Source organism: Ovis aries, chromosome 14, assembly GCF_016772045.2.
Source record: "Ovis aries strain OAR_USU_Benz2616 breed Rambouillet chromosome 14, ARS-UI_Ramb_v3.0, whole genome shotgun sequence".
NCBI classification, from domain to species: Eukaryota; Metazoa; Chordata; class Mammalia; order Artiodactyla; family Bovidae; genus Ovis; species Ovis aries.
The window spans coordinates 12,684,586-12,696,787 of record NC_056067.1 but is presented as its reverse complement, the minus strand read 5'-3'; the positions used below and the strand labels follow the sequence as shown (position 1 = coordinate 12,696,787).

At 56.3% G+C, this 12,202-nt stretch overlaps 1 protein-coding gene across 1 annotated transcript in view; it reads right to left on the bottom strand.

Annotated features, from left to right (window-relative positions):
- The window catches only part of JPH3 (junctophilin 3), a 77,239-nt gene extending 66,072 nt beyond the window's left edge, over positions 1-11,167 (bottom strand). The window contains exon 1 of the mRNA XM_042231529.1: positions 10,499-11,167. Within this exon, the coding sequence (XP_042087463.1) occupies positions 10,499-10,880 (382 nt within the window). The 5' untranslated portion in view covers positions 10,881-11,167. The remainder of the gene's footprint in view (positions 1-10,498) is intronic.
- Positions 11,168-12,202: the final 1,035 nt, after the last annotated feature.

Here is a 12,202-nt window from a genome sequence, read left to right as displayed (position 1 = left end):
CCCTACCTCCCTGAACCTCAGGCCCACCCCCATCTGTAAAATGGAGGGGTCATGCTTATCTCACAAGGGGACCACAGGGAAGAAGCCTGGGCAGGGACTTTCCTGGTGGCTCAGTGGTTAAGAATCCACACTTCCAATGCAGGGTTCAATGCCTGGTAGGGGAACTAAAATCCTACATGCTAACGGGTAGCTAAGCTTGTGTGCTCCAACTACTGAGCACGCACTGCAATGAAGAACCCACACGTGGCAGGGAAGACCCAGCATAGCCAAAATTTTTTAAAAAGGAAGAAGAAGGCCGGGTCACTCCCAGCTCAAAAAGCTAGACACTCACCAGGCATGGGAGTGAGGGTAGCTGACAGAGGGTAGCTGCGGGGAGCACGATGGGAGGAAGGTCAGGGCGCCAGAGGCTGGCTGCAAGCGTGGGCCCTGGAGGCTTCCGGGAGAAGCCTCGGGCTGTGGGCCTCTGGAGTGGAGCATCCTGAGAAGGGAAGAGGGACGGAGGGGCAGGGGAGGCCCACTGCCCACTCCTGCCCTATGCCTCGGACTCAGACCTGTAGGAGTCCGCAGTTCCTCTGTCCACCTCCCACTGGCTGTGAAATCTCGGCATGTACAGACACCCATGGAGAATGGTGGGATTCTCATCTGGGGTCTACGGAGAAGCCTTGGGGAGTCTGCAACCCCCAGAGGTGCCCACAAAATGTCACAGGACTTGCCTGCCCCTGGGAGAGGGCCAGAGTTCTCGGGGCCTGGGAGAACCCAAGTGTTTACAAATGTGGACAAAGGCCCACTGGAGGCCCAGGCTCAAAGGATGGTGTCACCCTCTCCAGGCTCTGCTTCACGGTGAGACATGGGCTCCTCTGGCCCCAGCTTCCTCAGCTGTAAGGAAGGGGATGAACTGATGGCTCCACTGGGGAACACCATCGCTTGGGACTGTGGGTGGCTCTGGGCCAGCTAAGCCCAACGTCCAACAGTCATGCAACCTCCTAAAGCCTCGGAACCTGCGCACTTCACCTTCTCATCCCCTAAATGAGACCCCATGCCTCACCCCAAGGACTTCCCTGGTGGCTCAGTGGTAAAGAATCCACCTGCAATACAGGAGACGCGGGTTTGATCCCTGGGTTGGGAAGATCCCCTGGAGAAGGAAATAGCAGTATTCCTGACTGAGGGAATCCCATGGATAGAGGAGCCTGGCGGGCTACAGTTCATGGGGTTGAAAAAATTGGATGTGACTGAAGCGCCTGAGCATGCACACCTCACCTCAAACCACTGATTTAAGGACTACAATTGATGCTTGCAAACTGGGGGGCTAGAGAAGACTGCTGAGGGTCCCTTGGACTGCAAGGAGATCAAATAAGTCAATCCTAAAGGAAATCAACCCCAAATACTCATTGGAAGGAATGATGCCAAAGCTGAAGCTCCAATATTTGGCCACCTGATGTGAACAGCCAACTCACTGGAAAAGACCCTGATGCTGGGACAGACTGAGAGTAGGAGGACAAGGGGGTGATAGAGGGTGAGATGGTTGGATGGCATCACCAACTCAATCGACATGAGTTTGAGCAAACTCTGGGAGACAGTGAAGGACAGGGAAGCCTGGCGTGCTGCAGTCCATGGGGCTGCAAAGAGTCGGACATGAGTTAGCGACTGAACAAGAACAAAGGACTAAAAGCAATAACACCTGTGGTGAGTGCACAGCTCAGTCCTTGGAACAAAGTGGATGTTAAGACAGTGAGTATCCTTCTTCCAGAGGAATCTCCTGGCTTCAGGATTCCAGTTAACACGTATTCGCATTGGAGCTCTTTCAAACCAAAACTGGTATGACGTTGCAGTGGGTTGAAAAATGTCCCCCCAAAGAGATGTCCAAGTCCTAAACCCTGATACCTAGGAATGTGCTCTTATTTAAACATCTTTATTTATTTTTGGCTGGGCCAGGTGGCATGTGGGATATCAGTTCCCCAACTAGGGCTCAAATCCATGCCCTCTGCAGTGGAAGCATGGAGTCTTAGCCACTGGACCGTCAGGGAGGTCTCTTGTGTGCTCTTAATTAGAAAAAGGGTCTCTGCAGATGCAGCGAACTTAAAGTCCTTGAGATGAGATCACCCTGGATTTTGGCTGAGCCTTAAATCTAATGAGAGGCATCCTTTCAAGAAACAAAGGGGAGACACAGAGAAGGAGGCCATTGGCGATGGGGCAGAAGTGAAACATCGCTCACCCTCATGGATGTGGTGCTGGGGAAATGCTGGTCTATTTCCTTTTCGTAAGCCATGTGACCCAGAGTTTAAAACACTCTGTCCAGAGCGGTGACTCTCAGCCCTGCCTCCTCTGTCACACACCCAAGCCGGATGCCACCGTCCGAGATCCTGGCTGGAGAGGTGCCGCATGGAGCCCAGACATATCCCTCCCTCAAACCATCCCAGTGATCCCAACGTGTGGCTGAGGCTGCTCTGCATGCAAGGCCATTGACCAAACTACACATAAGAATCCTCCGGGCAGCTTGAAAAAGGACTCAAACACCCAGGCCACACCCAGATCACCCCGTCAGCATCTCTGGGTGGGGCCAGGCACCAAGTATTTTTCATAGTGCCCAGATGACTCTGCATGCAGCCAAGGAAGGAACTTGAATGGAGCTGCCCACATGCGAACCCCCTGGACATCTTGCAAGCACAAGGATTCCGACCCTGCAGGTGTATGGGAGGCCTGCATTTCTAACAGTCTCCCTGGACACCATCCTTGGTGGAGCTACTGTGTGGCTGGGGATGAAAAGGGCTGCCTAGCACTGTGGTTCTAGAGGTGGGGTCCTTGGGCCAGTAGCATCAGCATCAATTGAAACTTGTAAGAAATGTAAATTCCCAGGGGTACCTCTCAGACCCAGGAGGTCAGCAATCTATGTTAACACACCTCCCAGGTGACTCACACACGATCAGGCGGAGGACACACTGGCCTGGGGTAACAGACAGTGGCAGGCCAGCACCAGCAGCAAGACTAACCCTTGATTCAACTGGAGGTCTCCAAAAGCACCAGGGAGCCCTCTCTGTGTCCAAATCAATAACGCTGACATTCCTGGGAATTTGTGAGATGACATGTATGGAAAAAATTGCTATGGTAGCTCAAATGGTAAAGAATCTGCCTGCAATGCAGGAGATCCGAGTTTGATCCTTGGGTCGGAAAGATCCCCTGGAGAAGGGGATGGCTGCCCACTCCGGTAATCTTGCCTAGAGAATCCCAAGGACAGAGGAGCCTGGTGGGCTACAGGCCATGGGATCACAAAGAGTCGGACACAACTGAAGGGAATAACACTTTCATCATGGAGATGAGAAAACCAATGCTGAGGACAAGTCTCCTTTAAGGCCAGCAGCTTCAGTCCTGGTGTAATGACCACACTACCCCCCATCATCCAGACTCGGCTCAGGTGCCCCTCCGAGCATGCCTCCGGGGCTCACTTAAGGACAGACATGGCTCTCCCTTCCCTTCACAGAGCCCTCACCTATGGCATTTCCTTTTGAGATGCCCAAAGTCTGGCATGAGAAACTCCTAATTATTTTACACATTATAGTCTTGTACCGACTACATATTCTTCTGTAAAAGTCATGTCATGCTGTTTCTTGTGTTTTAGATTTTGCTTATTTCTTTTCCAACAGCCTACATTACTGCAAACTATGTACTGTATCCATAGTGCTCTGGACTATGCTTGTGTCCCCCCAGAACCGTGCAGGCTTTGGGAGTGATGAGGTCATGAGGATGGGGCCCACCACGGTGGGATCGGTGCCCTTACGAAGGAGACCCCACAGAACTCCTCTGTCCTCCCCCTCATGTGAGGACACAGAGAAGCTGGTGGTCTGCAACCCAGAAGGTCCTCACCAAACACTGAATCTGCCAGCGCCCTGATCTGGGACTTCTCAGCCTCCAGAAGCATGAGGAATGAATGCTGTTGTTTATAACCTCCCCATCCCCTACCTGGTCTATGGTTTTCTGCTGCAGCAGCCCAAAGGGACAGAGACACAGAGTCAGGCACAGCCGATATTGCCAGGTGGACCCACTGAAAATGAGGTTTCAGTCTTTACGCTGTGAGCATAGTAGGAACTTGGTAAATGCTGCTCAATTACTGAACAAATCAAGCTGAGGAAAAGGGACTGTTAGAAAGTGGACAGATGAAAGGGTACTTATTTTTCTGCTAGTGTTTCCTAGCACTTAAAAAAATGACTTATTTGGCTGCATTGGGCCTCAGTTGCAGCACGCAGGCTCTCTGTTGTGGCACGCAGCCTTCTTTGGTTGTGGCACATGGGCTCCAGAGTGCGTGAGCTCAGTTGCAGCACATGGGTTTCGTTGCCCCATGGCACATGGGATCTTATTTCTCCAACCAGGGTCCAGGCTTTCCTGGACCACCAGGAAAGTCCCTTGCTTAGCACTTTACAATGAATGTTGCTCATTAGACAGTGTTCCAACAAAGCCTCCTGGCATGACTGCCTCACAGCATAGTACATCTTCTCTATTATTCACTGTATTCAACACCATCCATCTTACTCACGTAAAATGCTGGCAGGTCTATGAGCAACAACAGAGCTGATAACAAAACAAAACCAATCAGGGAATTTTAACAGCGATGCTTTAGAGGGTTTTTAAATTTCCCTTTAACTGTCTACATCCAGTTCTAAGTTCTTACAGCAGGATGGATGTGTGAAATCATGACAGTGAATGAAATTACCAAATACTGCTTCATTTGCCCATGGATTCATCCCACACATTTGCTGAGTGACCACTGTATGTGGGCACTACTTCACTGGCGGGACACACAGCCCTTCCTGCACTACTCTTACGCTCCACACTGGTGCTGTACAAGACGACTTTCTGTGATGACAGAAATGTTCTGTCTCTGCACTGTCCAAGGTGGTGGCCTCAAGTCACAAGCAGCATTTGAGCGTGTGGAATGCAGCTAGCATGGCAGAGGCACTGAGTTTCTAAACTTCATTTAATTGCAATTAATTCAAATTTAAATTCAAATGGCCACATGCAGATTGGGCAGAATTGGTTCAGATGACTAATCCATTGATGCTGATTTAAACAGAACGGAGGCACGGCCATCTTTCATTGTCTGCAACAGACAAAATCCTTCCTTTGCTGCCGTGTGTGCACTTCCTGGTGTGCACGTTTTCTCTTTATGGGGCTGTGCCACGTGGCATGTGGGGTCTTAGTTCCCTGAGCAGCGATTGAACCCACACTCTCTGCAGTGGAAGCTCAGTCTTAACCGCTGGATGACCAGGAAAGTCCCTGGTGTGCACTTGTAACCCTTGTACACCCCATGGGAACTGAACACGCACAACCCAAGGCAGAAGTAAACCTCAGGTTTTATTTGCATGAGTTCTACCAAAGGACCCCATTCCAATCCTGCCCACCCTAGCTGGGAAATGCCCCCTTGGCTCACAAGAAGACACCGAGACACTGAGAAGGCATTCAACCGGCCAGTAGACAAGGTCTTAGTGGACGAAGTGCCCAGGGGGAATCGGAGCAAGGCCGTCTCCCAGCAGCTCAGGCAGAACAGGGGAGCGCTCTCCATGGTGCTGAACGGGCCGCTCCCGTCTCCGGAACAACGGGCGAGCCGGCCCCTTGCGCTAGTCCACAGAACCTGTTTGGCAAAGCCAGGACGCCACAGAGCACCACTTTCATCAACCACGTGCCCTTTCCCAAGCCAGGAAACTACAAACTGGGGAGCAGTTGATCCAAGAGGGGGCGAATCGCTGCAGAAAATTCAAACATCACCCGTCCTTCCAGGGCTCAAAAATCTAATATCGTGCTGACATTGAAGGACCTGAGGAGTGTTTTATACAGACTTATCAGCTCAGGGTTGATAGCTAGCTGTCTTTAGAGCTGTGGAGGCCTGGCGGAAGATGAGAAAGAGAAAGTCTTGAGGAAAAATGGCAGACGCTCCTGGCCCTGCCCTCATGCCACCATCACCCTTTTCCCGGGGGCTTCCTCTCTCCACAGGCACCCTCAGAACATAGACCCACAGTCCCCTGTCCTTGGGTTCGCTGCATGAACTGTTACTGTCAGCGAGGGCTACTCACTAGCTACCCGGCGGATGGCTATTTTCGGAGGGTGCTGATCCTCACCAGCTCAGTTAGGCTTCCTAATATAAAGCCCGTCAAATTGCTCCAGGGCTGTGCTGGGTGAGGGGACTTTTCAGTAACACTCCTCTCTCAGCTATTAGTGGCAACAAAGAACTAGTTATTTGCTTTCCCTTCTCCTTTCACCTCATGGAGCCTTTTCCTTCCCCAAAGGGGCTGAAAGACTCTCTGAAGATGCACTTTCATCTCCAACTCCCTTTCGTTTCTGAAATGAGTTCCTACTGGCGCAATATCCATGTCCATGGACCTGGCTCCTCTTAAATTAAGCATTTGGATTTTTTTAAAAAAGTTCACTTTTCACATATTCCAAGCACCAATGGTCATTTATTTTGATAGAGGGTTTCTCCCACTTAAAGGGGGGTACTGACTGCCTAAATGCGTGTTTAAAGTGGAAACAAAGCCGCAGACCCGTATATGTACCCGAGCCCTGCTCTGTGGCTGGCACCCTCTCTTTACAGGGAGAGCCGCTTCTCGGAAGGAGTGGAGGTGGGGGGACCTGGAGTACCTGGCAAGCGAACAGAGCTGGAGGGCGCACGTGGCTGTGTTTTGGGGGGCAGGGTGGAGACCGTCTCTGGGTGACGTGTACCGTGTGCACGCACGCAGGCGCAGGGGGGGTCTGAATTTTGACTGTGGGCGTGTGTGATTCGTGTGGGCCGAGGGATCTGGGCCAGTGAACGGAATCTGTATGTGAGGGGGAGCGGCCGGGTGTGTGCAATGACTCACATCTTTCGGGCTGTGGGAGGGTTTTATTTGCGGGGGGTAACTTTTGGTCTGAGGGATCCTGTGCACATGGCACCCGACAGGAAATATTTACCTGTGCAGCAAAGCAGGGGTCCATCAGGCGGAGAAGAGAGCCCGGGTGGGGTGTCTGGCCGTGTGCACCTGCCTGCAACTCCTCTGCTGCACCCAGAGGAGGAGGAGGGTGTGGAGGGAGAGGAAGAACAAGGATGGGGCTTTGCACAAGGGAGTTCAGAGAGAGGTGTTCCACACAGAAGCAAGAGCTTGGGAACTGCAGCCCTGAGTGTGATTCCAGGTGCCGCCCAGTGCGCAGCAGTCAAGTCACCTGGCTCCTCTGAGCCTCTGCTTCCCAAAGTGGGAAATGGGAGGAAGGAGAAAACCAAGCCTGGAAATGAACTGGGACTGAGTGCTGCAGTCGTGCAGACACTCGCCACATGCCCGGCACACAGTAAGTGTTGAGCATGGCCATTTATTAACATTTTCACGATCATTATCATCATGTCTGGCTTTTGGTTCTAATAACGATCATTGTAAGTGGCATTCATTGCACGTGAACTCTAATAATGAAATGGTGCTAAATAATAATGAATGCTTACTCTATTCCTGGCACTGCCATGTATACCACCTCAGTTAAGCCCCACCTACTTCACAGTCATTGCTATCGGCCCTCTGGATGGCTTCAGAAACAGAAGCTCAGAGATGTTAAGTAGCTCACCCCAAGGTCACAGAAAAGAGCAAATGCACAACCGGGATTCAAGTCCAATGGGTGTCGATCCCACAGCGTGTGCTCCTGCCACCCTTGTGCCCTCAGGCCTCACCATCTCTTCAGGGTCACCTGACAGACAGTGGAAGCCACTCAGCTCGGTTGAGTGAGCAATGCCGGCCTTGCGCCTGGGGGAGGATGAACCTGGAGGAGGAGGAGTTGGCAGAAGTGTCCCCAGTTGAAATGGATTCCATACCAATTCCAGCTAAATGTAGAATACATTTGCCGTTGGTGCATTATTCATGAAAATCACCGTTTCCCCAAGTCAGCACTGGGAACTGGGCGGCTGCCCGCCCCACATCCCCATCCCCGTGTGCAGAGGAAAGCAGGGTTGGAGGCAGGACCATGAGCTCGTTAAGGCTCTGCTGGCCCTCTCTAAGCATGACCCATGCTGCCTACCAGTTGACTTGGGAGCAGGCGTGGAGACCACCGCTCAGTTCTGGTGGATTATGAAACATCACGTCAACTCTGCTCGCCCCGTGCACTGCTTGAGGGCAAACATTCTCAACAGCCACCCCCTTCCTAGTGAGGGGTGCGGACCAAGTTCCAGTAGCCCCAGATGTCTGGCCTGATTATTCCAGGCCACAAAGGTCAGTTCAACTTTCTGTGCTCCCTTGTCGCCAACCAAAAGGCAGCAAGTTGGCCTGGTACCCTGCATCCTGTGCCTGCCTCGGCTGGCACACAGGTGATGGGATGTGAGTGAGGAAAGGGGGGGTCCGGGGTCCCAGCCTGGACAGACTGGGGGTTCAAACCCCCGCCTCTGCCACCAAAGGTTGGGGGCTCAGTACTGTCCCATGGGCTTCAGGGCCTCCCTGGCTCGATAGGTGGTGGACATGACTCCCTCCCCTGCAACCTGTGAGACTCAAGCAAGATGATGTGGAGGAAAGCATTTTAGGGGGTGGACACAGCGGAGCTGGTTGGTAGCCGATGGAGACCCAAGGATGTCCACCCAATGACAGCAGCGCTTCTCACAACAACATAGCCTATCCTACACTCGTGGCCCCCACAGGATGGGATCCTCTCCTCCCAGTGAAACCACCACCCTTCCCTCTAAAATGGAAGCTCCGCGAGGGCAGAGATTTCCATCCAGCAGGGTCCCAAGCACCTGTTCACAGTAGGCACTCGGGAGGTGTCTGATGAACAGAGGCTTGACTTCCATGGGCCACTGAAGATCTCTGGGGAAGGGGGGCCGACCAGGGTGCTGGACCTCCCCGGCAGACACCCTGCCGAGTCCCACGGGGGACCAGCCCAGCCCCTCTCCTCCCAGGCTCCAGTCTCCAGGCACAGACACAGCTGGCAGAAGCTCCAGAGGGACGGATCTGCAGAGCAGCCAGACCAGAGCCACGGGTGACGGCTGCCCTGGGCTCCCAAAGTGCCCAGCTGGGAGCGCCAGGCTGCTCGGCCGCCCACCTCAGCCACCCACATCTGCTGCCTGGGCCTCGCCGTGCCTGCACACATACACACACACACACACACACACACACACGCCCACGGCCTAGAACCCAAGGAGGGCTGTCTGTTCGGCCTGGCCTGGGCACCCCAGGGTCAAGGAAGCTCTCCAACCCACTCCAGGAAAACAACAACAGCACAGAAGAGGCCGCCTGGGACGGGGCGCCATGGCTTTGACAGGCAGGAGCGTTATATAATTAACTGCCCCCCACGCCTCCTCCCCTCGCAGGAATAACGAACCTTGCCTCTCAGTTGCATAAGCCAAAATAATAATTACTCTCCAGCCCTCTGACACTCCTGGATGTGGCCAGGGAGCAGGTGTTTAGCACAAGCTTCAGGAGCCTCAGAGAGCAAGCAGGGGACCGCACGTACGTTTGTGACTCTTGTGCCCAGCAGAAGCACACAAGTCCCCTCCAGTTCCCACTCCTTTCCCAGGCATCCAAGCCTGAAAAATTAGCCAGCCGCCAAGAGGGAGCCACTCATCAGGATAAGCTCCCAGATGGGGGAAGGGGCCTCTGGGGAGCAGGCTTGCTTGGGGTCTGGCTTCCAGGAACAGAAGTGCCTCACACCTCTCAGATGCCCTGAGGAGCGGACACTGGAGTGTCTGGGACAGCCAGGGCTCCCTGAACAGAAACCATCTTAGAGCCGCGCAGGGCGGGCAGCACGCTGGCTTCCGGCGCCGGCTCAGCCGGGAATGTGGCGGCATCTTGGAATGAAGGCACGGAGCATCCCTAAACTAACGGTGAAAATGATTCAGCCACTGAAAGGCGAGATTCCTGGGCTCGCGCTAAACAGATGGGCCTCCCTCCCTCCCGCCCGCCAGCAGCCTGCTCCAACAGCGCTGGCCCCGCGTCCAACCACCTAGAAGTTTATTGCCTCGTTGTGATGGTTTGGGTTCGCGTCCCCCGCCTCTAGCTCTCCCAGCCGCTCTCTCTCCATTGGCTTGGGTTGATCAGGACTAAGAGAGGCCCGGAGGCACCGCAGGAAAAACAAGCAGCAGAGCAGGGGCCTGACTCCCAGAGGCCGACACCCAGGGAGCTGGGCCAGCAGGGGGGCCGGGGGCGGGGGGGGTTCTCCCAGCCCCCCTGCGCCCTTGCTGGGTCCCAGAGGAGGCCGCGGGCCCAGCCTGGCCTTTCCGGCCTGCTCTTGGACGATGCACTAACACCCGGCTCAGCTCTGAGGCTCCTGGGCCTGGCAATGCTCCCAGAAAGCCCCCAACACCCTTCTGCTGGCACAGGGGCGCTGTCCCCCACCAGGCAGTGAGGCAACCTGTAGCCAAGGCCGCTGTGGCCTCCAGGGAGCCCCAGGAAATGCCCCAGGTGCCCACGGCCCTCTGGAGGGAAAAGCTCGACTTCCCCAGAGATAAAACAGAAGAAGCGAGAGAAGAAGGTCCCTCCTCCGCCAGCCCCCGCGCGCCGGGCGCACCTACCTCCATCGGAGTAGGTCTCCGTGCCGTAGCCGTCCTGCAGCCCGTTGCTCCAGGTCCCTTCGTACTTGGCCCCGTTGCCCGTGCACTCCCGCACCCCGTAGCGCCCCTTAAATCCGTGCGTCCACTCGCCCTTGTACACCCACTTCCCCTTGCTCTCCAGGCCGATGCCGTGGCGCTTGCCCTGCGCCCAAGTGCCCTGGTACGTGTTGCCGCTGGGCCAGGTGTAGACGCCCAGTACCTCGAAGCCGTGGCTCCACGAGCCGGTGTATTCGCCTTGGCCCTTGGGGCCGGTGCAGACGCCATGGCCGTGCGCCTTGCCGTCCTCCCAGCCTCCACAGTAGGACCCTCCATCGTCAAAATTAAACCTGCCCCCACTGGACATGCATGTAACTCGGTTTGCAAATCCCGCAAACGGTGAAAAAAAAAAAAAAAAAAAGGCGATCAACAAACCGGAGTCTTGGTTGGCTGGCTGGCTGGTTTTGTTTTGCTTTTTTTTTTTTTTTTTAAGGAAGAATGGAGAAAGCAAAAAACACAGCAAACAGATCCCGGGCGGCGGACGGCCGCGGCGTCGGCTTCGGAGGAATTCAAGTCAATTGGGGGCGATTATTCATTTTCGAGCTGCGCCGCGGAGCCTGACCAGCGTCTCGCGCTCCCGCTGGAGACAGGACCGGAGGGGAGGAGGGCGGGGGAGGGGGGGGGAGGGGGAGGGAGGGGGCAGGAGCAAGAGCGGCTGGTGCGAACGGCTCCACCTCAGCGGCAAGTGCCCCTCGGAGGCGAGCCCGCCGGGCTGGCCGCGCAGGCCAGGCGGGGACAGCGGCGCTCAGGCCCGGGGCGCAGTCCCCCACCTGCGGCTGCCGCGCTGCGGGCGCCCGAGGGCGGCGGCGGGGCCCGCGGGCGGCGGCGGCACGGGCGGCGGCGCGGGCGGCTGCACCATATTGGGGGCCGCGGGCCGGGCCGGGCCGGGCGGCGGCGGCAGCAGCAATGCGGCGGGTCGGGCGGCGGCGGCGGCGGCGGCGGTGGCGGCGGCGGCGGCGTGCGCTCTGGGCCCGGCTCGCGCGCTCGGGCCGGCGCGGCGCGCGCCTGCACTCCGCGCCCCGCCCGCGCGCGCGCCCCCGCACCCCGCCGCCCGCGCGCCCCCGCCCGGCCGCCCGGACCCCCGCCCCCGGCGCGCCCGCGGCCTGGAGAGGGGAGCTGGCCCGCCTGGCTGAGGGCGCGTGGCGCAGGCGGGGACCCGGGGCGCCCCGCCCGCCCGGCGTCACCTCTTCCTCCGATCGGCCTGGAAATAGGGGTCCAGCCGCGGCGCCCCAGACGCCCCCCCTCCCCCCATCTTTCCCGGGACTTGGGTTTAAAGGGACAGGAACTGCGTAACGGGAAGGCGCCCAGCACCCAGGGCGCTCGCTGCCCCCTCCCGGGAGCCACGAGTTGAAGCCGGGCGCCGTAGGCCTTGGGCAGGCCAGGGGCGCCCCGCATGTTTCGGCTCGCCCACCGCGCGCCTCGCCCCTCGCGCCGGACTCCTGCCTGGGACGCCTGGCCCTGACTTGACTGGAGAGGCTCTCGGCGGACCACAGGTGGTTTTCTCTATGACAAATGATCCTTCCTTTTTCCTTACAGGCGATTTGGGTCCACATGTGGGGGAAAGGGGATGCTCGCCTTAGAAAACTGGTATTTGGCCATTGGCCCCTCCCCATAAATTAAGAGAAAGTC